At 44.8% G+C, this 24,776-nt stretch overlaps 1 protein-coding gene across 1 annotated transcript in view; it reads left to right on the top strand.

Annotated features, from left to right (window-relative positions):
• CTSW (cathepsin W) overlaps positions 1 to 19,220 on the top strand; it is a 33,253-nt gene extending 14,033 nt beyond the window's left edge. The window contains exons 4-11 of the mRNA XM_067472409.1: positions 1,382 to 1,536; positions 4,074 to 4,170; positions 7,311 to 7,391; positions 10,963 to 11,082; positions 12,395 to 12,459; positions 12,543 to 12,633; positions 14,477 to 14,553; positions 17,525 to 19,220. Of these exons, the coding sequence (XP_067328510.1) occupies positions 1,382 to 1,536; positions 4,074 to 4,170; positions 7,311 to 7,391; positions 10,963 to 11,082; positions 12,395 to 12,459; positions 12,543 to 12,633; positions 14,477 to 14,553; positions 17,525 to 17,638 (800 nt within the window). The 3' untranslated portion in view covers positions 17,639 to 19,220. The remainder of the gene's footprint in view (positions 1 to 1,381; positions 1,537 to 4,073; positions 4,171 to 7,310; positions 7,392 to 10,962; positions 11,083 to 12,394; positions 12,460 to 12,542; positions 12,634 to 14,476; positions 14,554 to 17,524) is intronic.
• The last annotated feature ends 5,556 nt before the right edge of the window (positions 19,221 to 24,776 follow it).

Here is a 24,776-nt window from a genome sequence, read left to right as displayed (position 1 = left end):
CGAAAGAGGAAAGGAAGGAAAGAGAAAAGGAAATAAAAAGTAAAAGAAGGATGGAAACAGGGAGGGAAGAAAGGAGACAAAGGAAGAAGTAAAGAAAGGGGGAGGGAAGGAAGGAAAGAGAGAAGGAGGGAGGGAAAGAAGGAGGGAGGGAAGGAAGGAAGGAAGGAAGGGAGAGAAGGAAAGAAAGAAAGAAAGAAAGAGGTGCCGAAAGAAGGAAGAAGAGAAAGTAGAAAGGAAAGAAAAAGGGGAAGAAATGCATGAAAGAGGTAAGGAAGGAAGGAGAAAAAGAAGTAAAAAGTAAAAGAAGGATGGAAACAGGGAGGGAAGAAAGGAGACAAAGGAAGAAGTAGAGAAAGGGGGAGGGAAGGAAGTAAAGAGAGAAGGAGGGAGGGAAAGAAGGAGGGAGGGAGGGAGGGAAGGAAGGAAGGAAGGAAGGAAGGAAGGGAGAGAAGGAAAGAAAGAAAGAAAGAAAGAAAGAGGTGCTGAAGGAAGGAAGAAGAGAAAGTAGAAAGGAAAGAAAAAGGGGAAGAAAGGCATGAAAGAGGTAAGGAAGGAAGGAGAAAAGGAAGTAAAAAGTAAACGAAGGATGGAAACAGGGAGGAAAGAAAGGAGACAAAGGAAGAAGTAGTGAAAGGGGGAGGGAAGGAAGGAAAGAGAGAAGGAGGGAGGGAAAGAAGGAAGGAGGGAGGGAAGGGAGAGAAGGAAGGAAGGAAAGAGGTGCCGAAGGAAAGAAGAAGAGAAAGTAGAAAGGAAAGAAAAAGGGGAGGAAAGGCACAAAAGAGGAAAAGAAGGAAGGAGAAAAGGAAATAAAAAGTAAAAGAAAGATGGAAACAGGGAGGAAAGAAAAGGAAGAAGTAGAGAAAGGGGGAGGGAAGGAAGGAAAGAGAGAAGGAGGGAGGGAGGGAGGGAGGGAGGGAGGGAGGGAGGGAGGGAAGGAAGGAAGGAAGGAAGGAAGGAAGGAAGGAAGGAAGGAAGGGAGAGAAGGAAAGGAAGGAAGAGGTGCCGAAGGAAGGAAGAAGAGAAAGTAGAAAGGAAAGAAAAAGGGGAGGAAAAACATGAAAGAGATAAGGAAGGAAGGAGAAAAGGAAATAAAAAGTAAACAAAGGATGGAAACAGGGAGGGAAGAAAGGAGACAAAGGAAGAAGTAGAGAAAGGGGGAGGGAAGGAAGGAAAGAGAGAAGGAAAGATGAAACCAAAGAGCGAAAGAAGGAATGAAAGAAAGAGGTAGAGAAGGAAGAAAGGAGATGAAGGGGAAGGAAGAAAAAGGGGAGGGGGGAAGGAATAGGTAGGTACCTCTCTTTCATAAGAGTCCAGATATCTACCTCTACTTCGAAAAGTCTTACTATGAATATTGCTTTTTTCTTCTTCTCCTGCTCTGCAGAAGATGAATTTGCAGAGACATACGGCATGTCCCGCCGCTCAACGGCCCCACCAGTGAAAAGGGCTGATTGGCATTTCCTCGGGGAAGTACCCCCATCCCGATCCCAATCCTGCGACTGGAGAAAAGCAGGAGCCATCACAGAGGTGAAAGACCAGGTAAAGGTGGGACAGGCTTACAATGAACTGGGAAAGGTAAACAAACGTGGCTGTCATGTCCCCACTCAACCGTCTACAGATCCGCTACAGAGAGGTCATGAAAGATGCTGGTGCCCATTCCTAACAGCCTCAGGCCCTTTCTTTTTCCACCCCGCAGCCGCTTAAGTTCATTTTAAGTTCAGTTAGGAGTTTGGTCTGGAAGAAGAAGGGTTAGAAGTTTGAAGGAAAGAAGGAAGAGATTTGGGAACAGTTTGTTTATGAAAGATGCCTCTTTGAGGAGAGTAGTTAATAGGCCTCTATAGTGATTAGAGTGCTGTGAGGGGAAGGGAGAATCAAAAGGCTTTAATAGATCCTGTTTGAATTTCTGTGTGTGGAACTGGGCCCGGTCCTGTTCAACATCTTTATTAATGACTTAGATGAAGGGTTAGAAGGCAGGATCATCAAGTTTGCAGACGACACCAAATTGGGAGGGATAGCCAATACTCCAGAGGACAGGAGCAGGATTCAAAACTATCTTGACAAATTAGAGAGATGGGCCAAAACTAACAAAATGAAGTTCAACAGGGACAAATGGAAGATACTCCACTTGGGCAGAAAAAACGAAATGCAAAGATACAGAATGGGGGACAATGCCTGGCTTGAGAGCAGTACGTGTGAAAAAGATCTTGGAGTCCTCGTGGACAACAAGTTAAACATGAGCCAACAATGTGATGTGGCGGCAAAAAAAGCCAATGGGATTTTGTCCTGCATCAATAGGAGCATAGTATCTAGATCTAAGGAAGTAATGCTCCCCATGCTCTATTCCGCTTTGGTTAGACCACACCTGGAATATTGTGTCCAATTCTGGGCACCACAATTCAAGAGAGAGATTGACAAGCTGGAATGTGTCCAGAGGAGGGCGACTAAAATGATCAAGGGTCTGGAGAACAAGCCCTATGAGGAGCGGCTTAGGGAACTGGGCATGTTTAGCCTGAAGAAGAGAAGGCTGAGAGGAGATATGATAGCCATGCATAAATATGTGAGAGGAAGCCACAGGGAGGAGGGAGCAAGCTTGTTTTCTGCTTCCTTGGAGACTAGGACGCGGAACAATGGCTTCAAACTACAAGAGAGGAGATTCCATCTGAACATTAGGAAGAACTTCCTGACTGTGAGAGCCGTTCAGCAGTGGAACTCTCTGCCCCGGAGTGTGGTGGAGGCTCCTTCTTTGGAAGCTTTTAAACAGAGGCTGGATGACCATCTGTCAGGGGTGATTTGAATGCGACGTTCCTGCTTCTTGGCAGAATGGGGTTGGACTGGATGGCCCATGAGGTCTCTTCCAACTCTTTGATTCTATGATTCTATGTTCAAAATAAACAACATATTCCTGTTTCATAGAATCATAGAATCATAGAATCTACCTTCTGTCCCCCTGACTTAAGCGGCTGAGGAGGAAAAGGAAGGGGCCTGAGCCTGTTAGGAGTGGTGGGAGTTGGAGTCCATTTGCCCGGACCTGGTCTACATTAACCCATTTCGGTCTGTGAACTCATACACAAAAGTGAGGCCGAAACAGATAGGATTGGTGTGATATATACACACATACACATGTATTATTATTAGTAGTAGTAGTGACAGTAGTAATATGTGTTGGAGTATGCAAAAATCATTTAGGGTGTATGTCAACTGTAAAATAAGATGCACAAAGCTGATTGGCTGTGTAACACCCAGAGAGATGGCTGAGCCTGGGACTTTTGGATATTGTTACATTTCATAGAATCATAGAATCAAAGAGTTGGAAGAGACCTCATGGGCCATCCAGTCCAACCCCATTCTGCCAAGAAGCAGGGATATTGCATTCAAATCACCCCTGACAGATGGCCATCCAGCTTCTGTTTAAAAGCCTCCAAAGAAGGAGCCTCCACCACACTCCGAGGCTGAGAGTTCCACTGCTGAACGGCTCTCACAGTCAGGAAGTTCTTCCTCATGTTCAGGTGGAATCTCCTCTCTTGTAACTTGAAGCCATTGTTCTGTGTCCTAGTCTCCAGGGCAGCAGAAAATAAGCTTGCTCCCTCCTCCCTGTGACTACCTCTCACATATGTATACATGGCTATCATATCTCCTCTCAGCCTTCTCTTCTTCAGGCTAAACATGCCCAGTTCCCTAAGCCGCTCCTCATAGGGCTTGTTCTCCAGACCCTTGATCATTTTAGCCGCCCTCCTCTGGACACATTCCAGCTTGTCAATATCTCTCTTGAATTGTGGTGCCCAGAATTATTCACAATATTCCAGATCAGATTTAACCAAGCATGGGTAGAATGACTTCCCAGGATCTAGACACTATAGAGGCCAAAATCCCGTTGGCTTTTTTTTGCCGCTGCATCACATTGTTGCCTCATGTTTAACTTGTCCACGAGGACCCCAAGATCTTTTTCACACGTACTGCTCTCAAGCCACGCGTCCCCCATTCTGTCTCTTTGCACTTCGTTTTTCCTGCCAAAGTGGAGTATCTTGCATTTATCCCTGTTGAACTTCATGGTTTCTTCCCCATGCTTCCTTTCCCAGGGTAAGTGCAGGTCTTGCTGGGCATTTGCAGCCGTATCCAATATCGAAGCCTTATGGAATATCCACCAGCATGTGCATCGAAACCTCTCCGTACAAGGTAGGTCATAGAACCATAGCATTGGAAGAGACCATAAGGGTCATCCAGTCCAGGAAGGAAGACACCATCAAAGCCCTCCCGGCAGATGGCCACCCAGCCTCCGCTTAAAATCCTCCCGAGATTTTGAATCCAAGGCAGCACATTTCACTGTATGTAAAATCATACTACGTATTTTTGACATTAATATAGAAATCCGAAATATATACAGAAAGCCTTTATTTAAATGCTTTGAATGGTTGTCACCTAGAATTTGCTTGTCTTCGGCTGTTCCAGAGACCTGAACAGAAATTTATTATCTATCTATTTATTTATTTACAACATTTATATGCCGCCCTTCTCACCCCGAAGGGGACTCAGAGCAGCTTACAAGATACATACGATATATTATATTATTAGAGTAGTATAATATCAGTATTATATATTTTCTATATTGTACTATACCATTATATAGTAATATTATTAGTAATATTACATGTAACATAATATATATAATTATAATTATAAAATTGTATTATTATTAGTGGTATTATATTGTATTACATTATAATATTATCAATATTATAATATATTATATTATAAATATAAAATATATAATCATAATATTGTATTATTATTATTCGTATTATATTATATTACATTATAATATATTATATTATAAATATAAAATATATTATTATATTTATAATATTTTATTATTACTATTAGTTTTAGCATAGTACAATATCAGTATTATATATTATTATATTGTACTATATCATTATATTGTAATATTATCAGTAATATTACATGTAATATAATATATAGAATTATAATTATAATATTGTATTATTACTATTAGTATTATATTGTATTACATTATAATATCATCAATATTATAATATATTACATTATAAATATAAAATATATAATTATTTAATATATTGTATTATTACTATTAGTTTTAGCATAGTACAATATCAGTATTATATATTCCTATATTGTACTATACCATTATATTGTAATATTATTAGTAATATTACATGTGACATAATACATATTAGTATAATTATAATATTGTCTTATTAGTAGAAGTATTATATTGTATTACATTGTAATGTTATCAATATTACGATATATTATATTATAAATATGAAATATATAATCATAATATTGTATTATTAGTGGTATTATATTGTATTACATTATAATATTATAAATATTATAATATATTATATTATAAATATAAAATATATAATCATAATATTGCATTATTATTACTCGTATTATATTGTATTGCATTATAATATTATAAATATTATAATATATTAAATTATAAATATACAATATATAATAATAATATTGTATTATTTCTAGTAATATTATAGTGCATTACATTATAATATTAGACATATTATAATATATTATAAATAGAAAATATATAATTCAAACTACAAGAAAGGAGATTCCATGTGAACATGAGAAAGAACTTCCTGACTGTGAGAGCCGTTCAGCAGTGGAACTCTCTGCCTCGGAATGTGGTGGAGGCTCCTTCTTTGGAAGCTTTTAAGCAGAGACTGGATGGCCATCTGTCAGGGATGCTTCGAATGCAATTTTCCTGCTTCTTGGCAGAATGGGGTTGGACTGGATGGCCCAGGAGGTCTCTTCCAACTCTTTGATTCTATTCTATGATTCTATAATTATAATATTGTATTATTATTAGTAGTATTGTATTGTATTACATTATAATATTATAAATATTATATATTATATTATAAATATACAATATATAATCATAATACTGTATTATTATTAGTAGTATTATATTGTATTACATTATAATATTATACATATTATAATATATTATAATATGAATATGAAATATATAATCATAGTATTGTATTATTAGTAGTAGTATTATATTGTATTACATTATAGTAGTATACATATTATAATATATTATATTATAAATAGAAAATATATAATCATAATATTGTATTAGTAGTAGCAGCATTGTATTACATTATAATACTAAAAATATTATATTATATTATAAATATGAAATATATAATTATTATTTTGTATTATTACTAGTAGTATTATGTTGTATTACATTATATTATAAATAATATATTGTATTATAAATATAAAATATATAATTATAATTATAACATTGTATTATTACTATAGTATTATATTTTATTACATTCTAATATTATAAATATATTATATTATAAATATAAAATATATAATCATAATACTGTATTATTATTAGTAGTATTATATTGTATTACATTATAATACTATAAATATTATATTATATTATATTATAAATATGAAATATATAATTATAATATTGTATTATTACTAGTAGTATTATGCTGTATTACATTATATTATAAATAATATATTATATTATAAATATAAAATATATAACTATAGGTAAAGGTAAAGGTAGTCCCCTGACATAAAGTCCAGTCATGTCTGACTCTGGGGTGTGGTGCTCATCTCCATTTCTAAGCCGAAGAGCCAGCGTTGTCCGTAGACACCTCCAAGGTCATGTGGCCGGCATGACTGCATGGAGCGCCGTTACCTTCCCACCGGAGCGGTACCTATTAATCTACTCACATTTGCATGTTTTCAAACTGCTAGGTTGGCAGAAGCTAGGGCTGACAGCGGAAGCTCACACCGCTCCCTGGAATTGAACCTGCGACCTTTCGATCAACAAGCTCAGCAGCTCCGTGCTTTAACCCACTGTGCCACCCTATAACATTGTATTAATACTATAGTATTATATTGTATTACATTCTAATATTATAAATATTATATTATATTATAAATATAAGATATATAATTATAATTACAATATTGTAGTATTACTAGTAGTATTGTATTGTATTACATTATAATATAACAAATATTGGAGCTTGCCATAGATGCAGGCGAAATGTCAGGAGAGGATGCTTCTGGAACTTGAAAAACCTACAACAACCCAAAAATAATATTCCAAGTTGTGATCTGGAGAGGAGGCCATTGTACAAGCTCATATGTGACTATCTTCCAAGAACCCGGTGCGGGGGGCCAGAAAGAAAGACCCCTTTGAATGTGCAGGTGCTCAGGTTGGAGGCTTCCCTTTCCCACAAGGTTGTGTCCTTCCATTCCAGAGATAATCGACTGTTCCTATAACAAGACCGGCTGCCAGGGTGGACATACGTGGGATGGATTCTTGTCTGTGTTCAAAAGCGGTAGGTATCTACGAGATTGCTATCCCATCTTTCCGTGCAGGACCCCAAGGCAGCTTACACAACATACACAAGTCTTTTCCTGAAGTCTGAATCTATTGCTCCATTGTGTCCTAGTCTCAGTCGAAAACAACTTTTCCTGCTCCTTGATTTGGCCTCGTTTCAAATACTTAAATTTATCTATTTATGTATCTGCCATGCATTGCTGTGGCCAACCTTCCCTTCCTTTTCTCTCTCCTTTCCCTCCTTCCTTCACTCCCTCTTTCCTTTCTTCCCTTTTTTCTTTCTTTCTCTCCTTCTTTCCTTCTCCGCCTTTCCTTCCTTCCCCCCTTTTCTTTATCTTCTTTCTCTCATTTCTTCCTTCCCTACCTCTTTCCTTCCCTCCTTCCTTCCTTCCTTCCTTCCTTCCTTCCTTCCTTCCTTCGCTTTTTGCTTCCATCCTTTCTCTCTTTCCTTCCTTCCCTCTTTCTCTCCTTCTTTCCCTCCTTCCTTCCCTTTTTTATTTCCTTCTCTCCTTCCTTCCTTCTCCACCTTTCCTTCCTTCCCCCCTTTTCTTTATCTTCTCCTTTCTCTCATTTCTTCCTTCCTTACATCTTTCCTTCCCTCCCTCCCTCCCTCCCTCCCTCCCTCCCTCCCTCCTTCCTTCCTTCCTTCCTTCCTTCCTTTGCTTTTTTGCTTCCCTCCGTCTTTCTCTCCTTCTTTCCCTCCTTCCTTCCTTCCTTCCTTCTCTCCTTCTTTCCTTCTCCACCTTTCCTTCCTTCCCCTTTTCTTTATCTTCTTTCTCTCATTTCTTCCTTCCCTACCTCTTTCCTTCCTTCCTTCCTTCCTTCCTTCCTTCCTTCCTTCACTTTTTGCTTCCATCCTTTCTCTCTTTCCTTCCCTCCCTCTTTCTCTCAGTCTTTCCCTCCTTCTCTTTCTTCTTTCCTTCTCTCCTTTCCTTCTCCACTTTTCCTTCTTTCCCCCTTTTCTTTGTCTTCGTCTTTCTCTCATTTCTTCCTTCCTCCCTTCGCTTTTTGCTTCCATCCTTACGTCTCTCTTTCCTTCCCTCCCTCTTTCTCGCCTTCTTTCCCTCCTTCCTTCCTTCCCTTTTTTCTTTCCTTCTCTCCTTCTTTCCTTCTCCACCTTTCCTTCCTTCCCCCTTTTCTTTATCTTCTCCTTTCTCTCATTTCTTCCTTCCTTACCTCTTTCCTTCCTTCCTTCCTTCCTTCCTTCCTTCCTTCCTTCCTTCCTTCCTTCTTTCCTTGCTTGCTTGCTTGCTTTGCTTTTTGCTTCCCTCCCTCTTTCTCTCCTTCTTTCCCTCCTTCCTTCCCTTTTTTCTTCCCTTTTCTCCTTCCTTCCTTCTCCACCTTTCCTTCCTTCCCCCTTTTCTTTATCTTCTTCTTTTTCTCATTTCTTCCTTCCCTACCTCTTTCCTACCCTCCCTCCTTCCCTCCTTCCTTCGCCTTTTGCTTCCATCCTTCCTTCTCTTTCCTTCCCTCCCTCTTTCTCTCAGCCTTTCCCTCCTTCCTTCCTTCCCTTTTTTCTTTCCTTCTCTCCTTCTTTCCTTCTCCACCTTTCCTTCCTTCCCCCCTTTCTCTTTATCTTCTTCCCTACCTCTTTCCCTTCCTTCCTTCCTTCCTTCCTTCCTTCCTTCCTTCCTTCCTTCCTTCCTTCCTTCCTTCACTTTTTGCTTCCATCCTTCCTTCTCTCTTTCCTTCCCTCCCTCTTTCTTTCAGTCTCTCCCCCCTTCCTTCCCTCCCTTTTTTTCCTTCTCTTCTTCTTTCCTTCTCTACCTTTCCTTCCTTACCCCTTTTCTTTATCTTCTTCTTTCTCTCATTTCTTCCTTCCCTCCCTCCTTCCTTCACTTTTTGCTTCCATCCTTCCTTCTCTCTTTCTTTCCTTCCCTCCCTCTTTCCTTCTTTCCCTCCTTCCTTCCTTCCCGTTTCTTTATCTTCTTCTTTCTCTCTTTTCTTCCTTCCCTACCTCTTTCCTTCCTTCTTTCCTTCCTTCCTTCCTTCTCTTTTTGCTCCCATCCTTCTCTCTTTCCTTCGCTCCCTCTTTCCTTCGCTCCCTCTTTCCTTCCCTTTTTTCTTTCCTTCTCTCCTTCTTTCCTTCCCCACCTTTCCTTTCTTCCCCATTTTCTTTATCTTCTTTCTCTCATTTCTTCCCTACCTCTTTCCTTCCTTCCTTCCTTCCTTCCTTCCTTCCTTCCTTCCTTCCTTCCTTCCTTCCTTCCCTTTTTGCTTCCATCCTTCCTTCTCTCTTTTCTTCCCTCCCTCTTTCTCGCCTTCTTTCCCTCCTTCCTTCGCTCCCTCTTTCCTTCCTTTTTTCCCCTTCTCTCCTTCTCTACCTCTTTCCTTCCTTCTCTATTTCCTTCTTTATTTCCCTCCCTCCCTCTTTCTCTCTTTCTCCCCCCCCCCTTTTCCCTCCCTCTTCCTTCCCTTTTTTCTGTATTGTCATTTAGCTTTTCGTCATTTACCTTTTTTGGGTTTTTAAGACCTTTTCAATGTTTTGGGAGGTTTATGAGTTATGGTCACGCATTGGTCTGTTAGGGGTATAGTGTCCAAACTTCGTGTCAGTTCGTCCAGTGGCTTTTGAGTTATGTTAATCCCACAAACGAACATTACATTTTTATTTATATAGATACAATATACTATATTATAATTATATATTATATTAAACATTGAATCATAGAATCCTAGAGTTGGAAGAGACCTCATGGGCCATCCAAGAAGCAGGAAAATTGCATTCAAAGCACCCCCGACAGATGGCCATCCAGTCTCTGTTTAAAAGCTTCCAAAGAAGGAGCCTCCACCACACTCCGGGGAAGAGAGTTCCACTGCTGAACGGCTCTCACAGTCAGGAAGTTCTTCCTCATGTTCAGATGGAATCTCCTCTCCTGTAGTTTGAAGCCATTGTTCCGCGTCCTAGTCTCTAGGGCAGCCGAAAACAAGCTTGCTCCCTCCTCCCTGTGGCTTCCTCTCACATATTTATACATGGCTATCATATCTCCTCTCAGCCTTCTCTTCTTCAGGCTAAACATGCCCAGTTCCCTAAGCCGCTCCTCATAGGGCTTGTTCTCCAGACCCTTGATCATTTGAGTCGCCCTCCTCTGGACACATTCCAGCTTGTCAATATCTCTCTTGAACTGTGGTGCCCAGAATTGGACACAATATTCCAGGTGTGGTCTAACCAAGGTAGAATAGAGCATGGGGAGCATGACTTCTCTGGAATCTAGACACTATAGATAGGGGGACTCAGAACCACTAACAAAGGCAGCAATTCGATGCCAGAAATCAATAACACAGTATGCTTCTGTGTAGAGTGGCTTGTATGTCTTCTTCTGAATGTGCACACACTACATTATCGTCGGCATATTGGAGTTCTATAAGAGATGTTGTTTTGACCTTGTTTTGAGTTTCTGTCTGCTGAGATTAAACAGCTCACCATGTGTCTGATAGATGATTTCCACTCTGGTGGGAAGCTTCCCATCAACAAGGTGAAGTATCATAGCGATGAAGATGGAAAATAACGTTGGGACAATAACACACTGCTGTTTGATACCTGATTTTCACCACTGTGCCTTTCTTCCCAGGAGGGCTCTCCAGCCGTACTCTCTATCCCTATGTGGGCAAAAATCAGCCTTGCCAGAAATACCGGAAGAGAAGCGTTACCCGCATCGATGGCTATCAAATTCTCCCCAGGGATGAGAGATGTAAGGTTCTTTTTTGGCAGGTGACAGTCTTTCACTCCCCTGCTTCCCCTTAGGTACCCTTTTATTCTTTTGCTTTGTACAAGGGTTGAATGAAAAGTAATGCCTCCACCTTCGTAACTCCTCAACAGATGGCAGTACTGGTATGAGGCAGGTACTGGCTTGTTCAGTAGACTCTCCTGTTCAGTTCCATTTTGGCAGGAAGCCTTAGCATTGAACAGAGGAGAGTCTACCGAACAAGCCAGTACCTGCCGCATACCAGCATTGTTATCTGTTGAGGAGTTACGAAGGTGGAGGTATTACTTTCCATTTTAACAATGAAATCGTTCAATGCTAAGGCTTCCTGCCAAAATGGAACAGTAGAGGAGAGTCTACTGAACAAGCCAGTACCTGCCGCATACCAGTACTGCCATCTGTTGAGGAGGTACGAAGGTGGAGGTATTACTTTCCATTTTAACAATGAAACTGTTCAATGCTAAGGCTTCCCGCCAAAATGGAACAGTAGAGGAGAGTCTACTGAACAAGCCAGTACTTGCCGCATACCAGTACTGTCATCTGTTGAGGAGTTACGAAGGTGGAGGTATTACTTTCCATTTTAACAATGAAACTGTTCAATGCTAAGGCTTCCCGCCAAAATGGAACAGTAGAGGAGAGTCTACTGAACAAGCCAGTACCTGCCGCATACCAGTACTGCCATCTGTTGAGGAGGTACGAAGGTGGAGGTATTACTTTCCATTTTAACAATGAAACTGTTCAATGCTAAGGCTTCCCGCCAAAATGGAACAGTAGAGGAGAGTCTACTGAACAAGCCAGTACTTGCCGCATACCAGTACTGTCATCTGTTGAGGAGTTACGAAGGTGGAGGTATTACTTTCCATTTTAACAATGAAACTGTTCAATGCTAAGGCTTCCCGCCAAAATGGAACAGTAGAGGAGAGTCTACTGAACAAGCCAGTACCTGCCGCATACCAGTACTGCCATCTGTTGAGGAGTTACGAAGGGGGAGGCATTACTTTTCACTTTGACAACACAACCGTTCAATGCTAAGGCTTCCTGCTAAAATGGAACTGTAGAGGAGAGTCTACTGAATAAGCCAGTACTTGCCGCATACCAGTACTGTCATCTGTTGAGGAGTTACGAAGGTGGAGGCATTACTTTTCATTCAACCCTCATAGTTCTTGCAGACCACTGGTGGTCCACGAACCACTGGTTTAGGAGATATCTTTTGGGGTCCAACATTGAACTGTGAAGACGTGGATCTTCCTGTCTTGTGACCGCCTTAGCGCTAACCTTCTTGCTTTCTCTTATCTCTCAGATATAGCTTCGATAGTGGCTTCCCAAGGGCCGGTGACGGCACAGTTGAACATGAAGATCCTTCAGGTTGGTGGTGAACTTCTCCCGTCTTGTTTTTGGTCCCTTCCAAACAAACGTTGTTGACTTCCTGTGTTTCTCCATGTCTCAAGAGTTACCAAAACGGCATCATCCAGAGACCTGCGAAAGACTGCAATCCGAACTACTTGGACCACGTTGGGCTCATTGTGGGCTTTAATGAAGGTGCGTGTGCAATGTCACCTAGATGGGTGAGCTCCCATCTGTCAGCTCCAGCTTCTCGCGCAAAAGACATGAGAGAAGCCTCCCACAGGATAGTAAAACATCCAGGCGGTCCCTTGGGCAACGTCCTTGCCGACGGCCAATTCTCTGACACCAGAAGCGACTTGCAGTTTCTCAAGTCGCTCCTGACACGAGGCAGGAAAAGTCACAAAGTTGTAGGATTACAACTCCCACTCTCCATCGCTACAGGTGGTGGCGCAATGGGTTAAACCCTTGTACCAGCGGGACCGCTGACTGAAAGGTCAGGGTGAGCTCCCATCTGTCAGCTCCAGCTTCTCATGCAGAAACATCATCAGAAAAGCCTCCCACAGGATGGTAAAACATCCGGGCGTCCCCTGGGCAACGTCCTTGCAGACGGCCAATTCTCTGACACCAGAAGCGACTTGCAGTTTCTCAAGTCGCTCCTGACACGAGGCAGGAAAAGTCACAAAGTTGTAGGATTACAACTCCCACTCTCCATTGATACAGGAGCCCCTGGTAGCGCAATGGGTTAAACCCTTGTACCAGCTGACTGAAAGGTCAGGGTGAGCTCCCACCTGTCAGCTCCAGCTTCTCACGCAGAAACATCATCAGAAAAGCCTCCCACAGGATGGTAAAACATCCGGGCGTCCCCTGGGCAACGTCCTTGCAGACGGCCAATTCTCTGACACCAGAAGCGACTTGCAGTTTCTCAAGTCGCTCCTGACACGAGGCAGGAAAAGTCACAAAGTTGTAGAATTATAACTCCCACTCTCCATTGATACAGGAGCCCCTGGTAGCGCAATGGGTTAAACCCTTGTACTAGCTGACTGAAAGGTCAGGGTGAGCTCCCACCTGTCAGCTCCAGCTTCTCACGCAGAAACATCATCAGAAAAGCCTCCCACAGGATGGTAAAACATCCGGGCGTCCCCTGGGCAACGTCCTTGCAGACGGCCAATTCTCCGACACCAGAAGCGACTTGCAGTTTTTCAAGTCGCTCCTGATACGAGGCAGGAAAAGTCACAAAGTTGTAGGATTACAACTCCCACTCTCAATCGCTACAGGAGGTCCTGGTGGCGCAATGGGTTAAATCCTAGTACCAGCAGGACCACTGACTGAAAGGTCAGGGTGAGCTCCCATCTGTCAGCTCCAGCTTCTCATGCAGAAACATCATCAGAAAAGCCTCCCACAGGATGGTAAAACATCCGGACATCCCGTGGGCAATGCCCTTGCAGACAGCCCATTCTTACACCAGAAGGGACTCAAGTCGCACTTGACACGAAAGAAAATCGCTACAGATGGCGGATAAAAAATTGAAATTCAGCAATGTGTGTTCCCCATTCCTGATCTAGGGCAGCTACAGAGAGGAAACAATCAGGGACATCTAATCACCTCTCAACAAAAGTTTGCTCCAGGCACAGTCAGGCCATTGTATGCTAATCAAGGTGGTCAGTTGAAACATTCACACCTAGCTCCAGCAGACAAGAGTCCTTTGTCCCATCCTGGTCATTCCACAGATATATAAACCCTTTTTCCTAGTTCCAACAGACCTCACTATTTCTGAGGATGCTTGCCATAGATGGAGGCGAAACGTCAGGAGAGAATGCCTCTAGACCATAGCCATATAGCCTGAAAAAAAACCTACAACAACCCTGTGATTCCGGCCATGAAAGCCTTTGACAATATAAAATCCTTAATTTTCGGAGACTTATGTCCGGGATTGGAGGAAGCTCAGAGTCTCTCATCTGGTCCAGGGCTAGTGTATTATTGTCGGTGGGCAGGATCCAGCAAAACAATGCTTGAATTCTTGTTTTCCTTTTGTAAGCAGGCAAATCCCGACGTGGATCCCGAACTGGACCGTATTGGGTTATCCAGAACTCGTGGGGAGAGCACTGGGGAGAAAAGGTGAGCGGGACACAAATCACAGAACCCATTTTTGGGCGGAGACAAGAGTTATGACCCAAAGGAGGGCAACAAAGACAGGGAAAGGCTAGCCAGGAAAAGAGACAAAATGGGTATTGTGTGTGTTCAGGTAGGAGCTGGGGTAACGCAGTGGGTTATAGGTACTGGGGGAGGGGTTCCCAACTGATGATATATGCAGGAGACAAGGTGGAACCGTCCCCTGGCCCCCTTCACTCTGGCCCAGAGCAGCAGTGGTGCTGGGGGAGGGGTTCCCAACTCTGGCCCAGAGCGGCAGTTGGTGCTAGATGGAGGGTCCCCAACTAATGACATATGCAGGAGACAAGATGGAACTGTCCCCTGGTCCCCTCTCTCTTCATTCTGGTCCAGTGCGGAAGTTGGTGCTGGGGGGAGGGGTCCCCTACTGATGACATATGCAAGAGACAAGATGGAACTGTCCCCTGGTCCCCTCTCTCTTCATTCTGGTCCAGTGCGGAAGTTGGTGCTGGGGGGAGGGGTCCCCTACTGATGACATATGCAAGAGACAAGATGGAACTGTCCCCTGGTCCCCTCTCTCTTCATTCTGGTCCAGTGCGGAAGTTGGTGCTGGGGGGAGGGGTCCCCTACTGATGACATATGCAAGAGACAAGATGGAACTGTCCCCTGGTCCCCTCTCTCTTCATTCTGGTCCAGTGCGGAAGTTGGTGCTGGGGGGAGGGGTCCCCTACTGATGACATATGCAGGAGACAAGATGGAACTGTCCCCTGGTCCCCTCTCTCTTCATTCTGGTCCAGTGCGGAAGTTGGTGCTGGGGGGAGGGGTCCCCTACTGATGACATATGCAAGAGACAAGATGGAACTGTCCCCTGGTCCCCTCTCTCTTCATTCTGGTCCAGTGCGGAAGTTGGTGCTGGGGGGAGGGGTCCCCTACTGATGACATATGCAGGAGACAAGATGGAACTGTCCCCTGGTCCCCTCTCTCTTCATTCTGGTCCAGTGCGGAAGTTGGTGCTGGGGGGAGGGGTCCCCTACTGATGACATATGCAAGAGACAAGATGGAACTGTCCCCTGGTCCCCTCTCTCTTCATTCTGGTCCAGTGCGGAAGTTGGTGCTGGGGGGAGGGGTCCCCTACTGATGACATATGCAAGAGACAAGATGGAACTGTCCCCTGGTCCCCTCTCTCTTCATTCTGGTCCAGTGCGGAAGTTGGTGCTGGGGGGAGGGGTCCCCTACTGATGACATATGCAAGAGACAAGATGGAACTGTCCCCTGGTCCCCTCTCTCTTCATTCTGGTCCAGTGCGGAAGTTTGTGCTGGGGGGAGGGGTCCCCTACTGATGACATATGCAGGAGACAAGATGGAACTGTCCCCTGGTCCCCTCTCTCTTCATTCTGGTCCAGTGCGGAAGTTGGTGCTGGGGGGAGGGGTCCCCTACTGATGACATAAGCAAGAGACAAGATGGAACTGTCCCCTGGTCCCCTCTCTCTTCATTCTGGTCCAGTGCGGAAGTTGGTGCTGGGGGGAGGGGTCCCCTACTGATGACATATGCAAGAGACAAGATGGAACTGTCCCCTGGTCCCCTCTCTCTTCATTCTGGTCCAGTGCGGAAGTTGGTGCTGGGGGGAGGGGTCCCCTACTGATGACATATGCAAGAGACAAGATGGAACTGTCCCCTGGTCCCCTCTCTCTTCATTCTGGTCCAGTGCGGAAGTTTGTGCTGGGGGGAGGGGTCCCCTACTGATGACATATGCAGGAGACAAGATGGAACTGTCCCCTGGTCCCCTCTCTCTTCATTCTGGTCCAGTGCGGAAGTTGGTGCTGGGGGGAGGGGTCCCCTACTGATGACATAAGCAAGAGACAAGATGGAACTGTCCCCTGGTCCCCTCTCTCTTCATTCTGGTCCAGTGCGGAAGTTGGTGCTGGGGGGAGGGGTCCCCTACTGATGACATATGCAAGAGACAAGATGGAACTGTCCCCTGGTCCCCTCTCTCTTCATTCTGGTCCAGTGCGGAAGTTGGTGCTGGGGGGAGGGGTCCCCTACTGATGACATATGCAAGAGACAAGATGGAACTGTCCCCTGGTCCCCTCTCTCTTCATTCTGGTCCAGTGCGGAAGTTTGTGCTGGGGGGAGGGGTCCCCTACTGATGACATATGCAGGAGACAAGATGGAACTGTCCCCTGGTCCCCTCTCTCTTCATTCTGGTCCAGTGCGGAAGTTGGTGCTGGGGGGAGGGGTCCCCTACTGATGACATATGCAGGAGACAAGATGGAACTGTCCCCTGGTCCCCTCTCTCTTTATTCTGGCCCAGTGCAGAAGTTTGTGCTGGGGGGAGGGGTCCCCAACTGATGACATATGCAGGAGACAAGATGGAACTGTCCCTGGCCCCCTCTCTTTTCACTCTGGACCAGAGCGGCAGTAGGTGCTGGGGGAAGGGGTCCCCAACTGATGACATATGCAGGAGACAAGATGGAACTATCCCCTGGCCCCCTCTCTCTTCACTCTGGCTCAGAGAGGCAGTTGGTGCTGGGTGGAGGGGTCCCCAACTGATGACATATGCAGGAGACAAGATGGAACTGTCTCCCGGCCCACTTTCTCTTCACTCTGGCCCAGAGTGGCAGGTTGGCAGTTCGACTCCGCGAGACAGGGTGAGCTCCCATCTGTCAGCTCCAACGTTCCATGTGGGTACATGAGAGATATATTCCATATGATAGTAACACATCTGGTCATCCCCTGGGCAACGTCTCTGCAGACGGCCAATTCTCTCACACCAGAAGCGACTTACTCAAGTTCCTCAAGTTGCTTCCGACAGTGCTGATGTCTAGAGTACAACCTGGGTATCTAGGGTAGGGATGGGCTTCGTATTTATCTGGATTGTGGTTTTTGATCATATTTTGGATAGGGGTACATCTCATGTTCTGAATTTCACCCAGTATGCAGAATGTTACTGTATTTTATAATTTGCTCTTGCCTCTTCAGGGGTATTTTCGCCTGCACCGCGGCACCAACGCCTGTGGCATTGCCATGTATGCCGCGACGGCAACCGTCAAGGATTCGGCAACAAAGAAACCCATGAGCTGCCCTGCTATTTGAAGGCACATCTCACTGCCGTATCTTAAACCCAGGCTTTTAAAGTGTGTCTTTTTCGCTCTATGAGACTACAATAGCCAACCAACTCCGAAACTCATAGAGATTGATTTCCAAACTAGTAGAACCCAAAAGATGTTACCTCTCCACATCCTCTGTCGCTTTCTAGCCATGCTTTCTATTAGCTTTGCATCAGCAAAATACTCCTTTTCTTTTGGTGAGACTCATATGGCTCTCCAGTTATTGTATCGCAAGTCCCAGAAACACTGTCCAGCTTAGCCAAAGATGAGGGATGCTGGGAGCTGCAGTCCAACACCATCTTGTTAGGAACCCCCAAATTTGGTCCCATCCGAAGGTCCGATCTCAGGAGGCAAACAGACGAACAGCCAGTCTCAGGAGTAGAACAAAAGCAAGGTTTATCTCGTCATGATCATGATGAGACGGCCAGACATACCAAACACGCAGGTCTTGGTACTTTCAAGAGACTGCTGCGCTCAGTGTCTATCAGATTCACATTATATAGATAAGACTCTTTGGCACTGCGCAAAAGTTATCCAATTACAATCTACCATCTAGGTTAGTGGTTCTCCACCTTCCTAATGCCGTGACCCCTTAATACAGTTCCTTATGTTGTGGTGACCCCCAACCATAACATTGTTTTCTTTGCTACTTCACAACTGTAATTTTGCTGCTGTTATGAATCCTCTTGTAAATAAATATCCGATATGCGGGATGCATTTTCATTCATTTGGAACAAATACTCGATACACCCAAATTTGAATACTGATGGCGTTGAGGGGAGGATTGATTTTGTCATTTGGGAGTTGTAGTTGCTGGGATTTATAGTTCACCTAGAATCATAGAATCAAAGAGTTGGAAGAGACCTTATGGGCCATCCAGTCCAACCCCATTCTGCCAAGAAGCAGGAATATTGCATTCAAATCACCCCCGACAGATGGCCATCCAGCCTCTGTTTAAAAGCTTCCAAAGAAGGAGCCTCCACCACACTCCGGGGCAGAGAGTTCCACTGCTGAACGGCTCTCACAGTCAGGAAGTTCTTCCTCATGTTCAGAGGGAATCTCCTTTCTGTCCGGACAGTAGTTGTTTGGGTCATCCTTTTTTCCCTTCTTGCTGGTGGGGTTGGGGGAGGACTGATTTTGTAATTTGGGAGTTGTAGTTGCTGGGATTTATAGTTCACATATAATCAAAGAGCGTTCTGAACTCCACCAATGATGTAATTAAACCAATCTTGGCACACACAACTCCCATGACCAACAGAAAATACTGGCAGGGTTTGGTGGGCACTGACCTTGAGTTTTGGAGTTGTAGTTCACCTACATCCAGAGAGCACTGTAGACTCAAGCAATGATGGATCTGGACCAAACTTATAGAATCATAGAATCAAAGAGTTGGAAGAGACCTCATGGGCCATCCAGTCCAACCCCCGCCAAGAGGCAGGAATATGGCATTCAAATCACCCCTGACAGATGGCCATCCAGCCTCTGTTTAAAAGCTTCCAAAGAAGAAGCCTCCACCACACTCTGGGGCAGAGAGTTCCACTGCTGAACGGCTCTCACAGTCAGGAAGTTCTTCCTCATGTTCAGATGGAATCTCCTTTCTTGTAGTTTGAAGCCATTGTTTAACGTCATAGTCTCCGGGGAAGCAGAAAACAAGCTTGTTCCCTCCTCCCTGTGGCTTCCTCTCACATATTTATACATGGCTATCATATCTCCTCTCAGCCTTCTCTTCTTCAGGCTAAACATGCCCAGCTCCTTAAGCCGCTCCTCATAGGGCTTGTTCTCCAGACCCTTGATCATTTTAGTCACCCTCCTCTGGACACATTCCAGCTTGTCAATATCTCTCTTGAATTGTGGTGCCCAGAATTGGACACAATATTCCAGGTGTGGTCTAACCAAAGCAGAATAGAGCAAGGGTAGCATGACTTCCCTAGATCTAGACACTATGCTCCTATTGATGCAGGCCAAAATCCCATTGGCTTTTTTTACATACAATATCAATGGGCATTCAGAACTCCACCAAGGATGGAATTGAACCAAACTTGGGACACAGAGCTCCCATGACAAACAGAAAATACTAGAAAAGTTTGGTGGGCATTGACCTTGTGTTTCGGAGTTGTAGTTCACCTACATCCAGAGAGCACAGATTCATCTGGACCAAACTTGGCACGAATACTCAACATGCCCAAATATGGACACTGGTGGGGCATGGGGAAGATAGACCTTGACATTTCAGAGTTGTAGTTGCTGGGATTTATAGTTCACCTGTAATCAAAGAGCATTCTGAACTCCAATGACAGAATTGGGCCAAACTTCCCACACGGAACCCCCAGGGCCATCAGAAAATACTGTTCAATGTATTGTCGAAGGCTTTCATGGCCGGAATCACTGAGTTGTTGTAGGGTTTTTTTCGGGCTATATGGCCATGGTCTAGAGGCATTCTCTCCTGACGTTTCGCCTGCATCTATGGCAAGCATCCACAGAGGTAGTGAGGTCTGCTGGAACTAGGAAAAAGGAACTACGAACTAGGAACTAGTTCCAACAGTGGTGAGCTCCCACTGTTAGCCCCAGCTTCTGCCAACCGATCAGTTCGAAAAACATGCAAATGTAGATCAATAGGTACTGGGGCTCAATGGGTTAAACCACTGAGCTGCAGAACTTGCTGACCAAAAGGTTGGCGGTTTGAATCCGGGGAGCGGGGTGAGCTCCCACTGTTAGCCCCAGCTTCTGCCAACCGAGCAGTTCGAAAAACATGCCAATGTGAGTAGATCAATAGATACTGGGGCTCAATGGGTTAAACCACTGAGCTGCAGAACTTGCTGACCAAAAGGTTGGTGGTTTGAATCCAGGGAGCAGGGTGATCCACTGTTAGCCCCAGCTTCTGCCAACTGAACAGTTCGAAAAACATGCCAACGTGAGTAGATCAATAGGTACTGGGGCTCAAAGAGTTAAACCACTGAGCTGCAGAATTTGCTGACAAAACGTTGGCGGTTTGAAACTGGGGAGTAAGGTGAGCTCCCGCTGTTAGCCCCAGCTTCTGCCAACCGAGCAGTTTGAAAAACATGCCAATGTGAGTAGATCAATAGGTACCGGGGCTCAATGTGTTAAACCACTGAGCTGCAGAACTTGCTGACCAAAAGGTTGGTGGTTTGAAACCGGGGAGCGGGGGTGAGCTCCCGCTGTTAGCCCCAGCTTCTGCCAATGGAGCAGTTTGAAAAACATGCAAATGGGAGTAGCTCAATAGGTAACACTCAGGTGGGAATGTAACTGCTCCATACAGTCATGCCGGCCACATGACCTTGGAGGTGTCTGCGGACAATGCCGGCTCTTTGGCTTCGAAATGGAGAGTTGGACCTGACTAGACTTAACGTCAAGGGGAAAGTTTTACTTTTACCTTGAAACAGAACGAGCCAAATTGACCATGTCGATCTCGGCCGGGAGTCAAGATGATGGAAAGTTTTCAGATCGCAAATATCAATTGTTCCACCCACTTCTTTCCCCTTTTCGTCTCTTATTGTTTCACATTCCAGCAAATGCAGTTTCTGTTCTGATGCCTTCTTGCAACTGTGATATTTCACACCTGAAGTGTCACAAGGTCTTTACGTTTTTGGTTTCCGTGTCATTTTCAGTTCTCGCTGGGTTAACTGGGAACTGTGGTTTCCCCCCTTGGTACCCACAACGGTGGTACGGCACACTGATATACAGGGTTAGTCAAAATGCATAGGCCAAACATACATACAATTGTATGTATGTTTGGCCTATGCATTTTGACTAACCCTGTATTATGTAGTTAGATAGCGGGATGAAACAGAATCGGGTTTGCTTGGCTTCCCTGACTCATCGAAGTGGCAAAATAAAGAGGTGGGGAACTTTTGATCTGGTTTGAAAGGGATCTAGAAGTCTTAGTAGACCCTAAGCTGAATGAAGCCGAGCATGGAACAAATACTCGATACACCCCCCAATAAGGCATAGTAACTTATAGTTCTATAAAGGGCAAGGGCACCAGACTGCACAATAGGGGATAAGTCTTGGTCAATTTGCCAAGACACTAACAACAGCAAGGACCCCAGGAGGCTTTAAGGAAGCAGATTGGTCCCTGGGCTCCAGCTCTTGGGAAAGAGTTATAGTTTCCCAAGGACCAAAGACCAACTTGATCTTGGCGCTGCAGGAATCCATTCCTTGTCTCAGTGGAAATCATCAAGCACCCTTTTGTGACTGTTGGACTTTCTTCAAATTATTTTTGGCTCTAATGAACTCATTTTCACATCTGAACTTCCCCAGTATGAACTGTGGACACATGTTTTATTAAAATTATTATTTTAATCAATTTCTCTGGCGGGCGGGGAGAGAGCAGGGATGCTTAGTATGAAGCTGAGCGGAAAGGACAATTAGCAATCACAAAGAACTCTTATCATGATAACTCGTGCATGGAAGACATAGAATTGGAATCCTTAAGTTGGGGCTCGGAGTCGGTCCCCCCGATGAAAGGATTTCTTTGGCAAACTTTGATCACTTCCCATCGGAATTGCCATATCCTTTCAAAACTTGTCACAACCGACATTCACCCCAGGCTCTCCTTTGTATCATATCTGATGGCGACAGGAAAGCCTGGATAAAGCAGTCAACAGGACTCATCAAGAGACAATAGACTGGCATCCTCTGCAGGCCGGAATTCTCTGAACTCAGGACCCCCTGGGCATGAAATCCATTAATCTAGTGGTTCTCAACCTGTAGGTCCCCAGATGTTTTGGCCTTCAACTCCCAGAAAGCCTAACAGCTGGCAAACTGGCTGGGATTTCTGGGAGTTGTAGGCCCAAACACCTGGGGACCCACAGGTTGAGAACCAGTGCATTAATCCATTCATGAACCCATTGTTTCTACCTCGTCCCGCCTCCCTCCTCCTGTTTCGCTAGAGCGCTGAGGCGGTAGGAGCTCTCCCATTGGTTCCTGTGCAGCGGAGGAGCTCTGTGATTGGCTCTGACGCAGGGTGGGCGACCAAGCCTCCTCCCAGCTGTTATCGCGTCAGCCAATCCCCTGCGAGCCGGGCAGAGGGTGGGAGTTTTGAAACTTCTAAGCCTGTTTTTCCTATAAAAATGTCTCTGATCTCTGTAACCACATGCTCTGTAGGCGAATGATTGCTACATTGCATCCTTTTCAGCTGAATCGGTAATAAACCACCTCGGTGCCACTTCTTCAACTTTGGTGAGATTTATTTGGAATTTTTAAAGAAATAAAAGTTGCTGAAATCAGGCTTCTCCTAGCTCGCCAAAGTAGCGATCCCTCTTTGGTGGGGTCTCAGGGTCCCTCCTCCTGGGGATGACCCTCCTAAAGTTCCTATCGACTTCATGAACATGAGTCGAGACTGTGGTACAGCAGCAAAAAAAGCCAATGCAATTCTAGGCTGCTTCAACAGACATATAATGACTAGAATATTAGATCAAGGGAAGTCATAGGCCCACTCCATTCTTTTTTCTCAGACATCCCTTAAATGCTGTGTTTAGTTCTGGGCACCAGAATTCAAGAAGGATATGGACAAGATGGAATGTGGACATTCCTCACTTGCCTAGTTTCCAACAGACCTCACAACCTCTGAGGATGCCTTCCAGCAGTCACCAGTCAATCCCTCTCCAATGCCAGAAATACAGCTTAATGGTGTAACATTAGAAAATGTTCACAATTTCCACTACCTTGGCAGCCACCTCTCCACCAAAGTCAACATTGACACTGAAATACAACACCGCCTGAGCTCTGTGAGTGCAGCATTCTTCCAAATGAAGCAGAGAGTGTTTGAGGACGGGACATCCGTAGGGTGACCAAGGGGCTTGTTTATAAAGCTATTCTCCTCCCAACCCTGCAACGCACCTGCGAAATGTGGACTGTCTACAGATATCAACATTGACACTGAAATACAACACTGCCTGAGCTCTGCAAGAGCAGCACTGTTTTGAATGAAGCAGAGAGTGTTTGAGAATCAGGACATCCATAGGGAGACCAAGGTGCTTATTTATAAAGCTATTCTCCTCCCAATCCTGTATACACCTGCGAAACGTGGACTGTCTACAGACGTCAACATTGACACTGAAATACAACACTGCCTGAGCTCTGCAAGTGCAGCCTTTTTCTGAATGAAGCAGAGAGTGTTTGAGGACCGGCACATCCATAGGGATACCAAGGTGCTTGTTTATAAAGCTATTGTCCTCCCAACTCTGCTATACGCCTGTGAGACGTGGACAGTCTACAGACGTCACATGCAACTCCTGGAATGATTCCATCAGCGCTGCCTCTGGAAAATCCTGCAAATCTCTTGGGAAGAAAAGCAGACAAATGTCAGCATGCTGGAAGAAGAAAAGACCACCAGCACTGAAGCGATGGTCCTCCGCCATCAACTCCGCTGGACCGGCCATGTTATCCAGATGCCCGACCACCGTCTCCCAAAGCAGTTTCTCTATTCCGGACTCAAGAACGGAAAACAGAAATGTTGGAGGACAGGAAAAGAGATTTAAAGATGGGCTCAAAGCCAACCTTAAAAACTCTGGCATAGATACTGAGAACTGGGAAGCCCTGGCCCTTGCGGCCTCCAGCTTCAGGTCAGCTGTGACCAGCAGTGCTGCAGAATTTGAAGAGGCACGAATGGAGGGCGAAAGAGAGAAACGTTCCAAGAGTAAGGCGCGTCAAGCCAATCCCGACCGGGACCACCTTCCACCTGGAAACTGATGCTCTCACTGTGAGAGAAGATGCAGGTCAAAAAGAGGGCTTCACAGTCACCTACGCACCCACCGCCAGGATACTACACTTGTGGAGGACCATCATCCTTGGATTACAAGGGATCGCCTAAGTAAGTTCTGGGCACCACAATTCAAGAAGGATATGAACAAGATGGAAGGTGGACAGAAAACTTCAGTTGCCTAGTTTCCAACAGACCTCACAACCTGTGAGGATGCCTGCCATAGATGTGGGCGAAATGTCAGGAGAGAATGCTTCTGGAACATGGCCATACAGTCCAGGAAACTCACAGCATCCCAGTGATTTTGGCCACAAAAAACCTTCAACAACATATATTTAAATGCCTTGAATGGGTGTCACCTAGAGTCTTTGCAGTTTGATCTTTAAATCCTCATGTCGTGTCA

The sequence above is a fragment of the Anolis sagrei genome, chromosome 12, assembly GCF_037176765.1.
Source record: "Anolis sagrei isolate rAnoSag1 chromosome 12, rAnoSag1.mat, whole genome shotgun sequence".
NCBI lineage: Eukaryota > Metazoa > Chordata > Lepidosauria > Squamata > Dactyloidae > Anolis > Anolis sagrei.
Note: the sequence above shows the minus strand (reverse complement) of the source record. Positions and strands in the feature narration are given on the sequence as shown.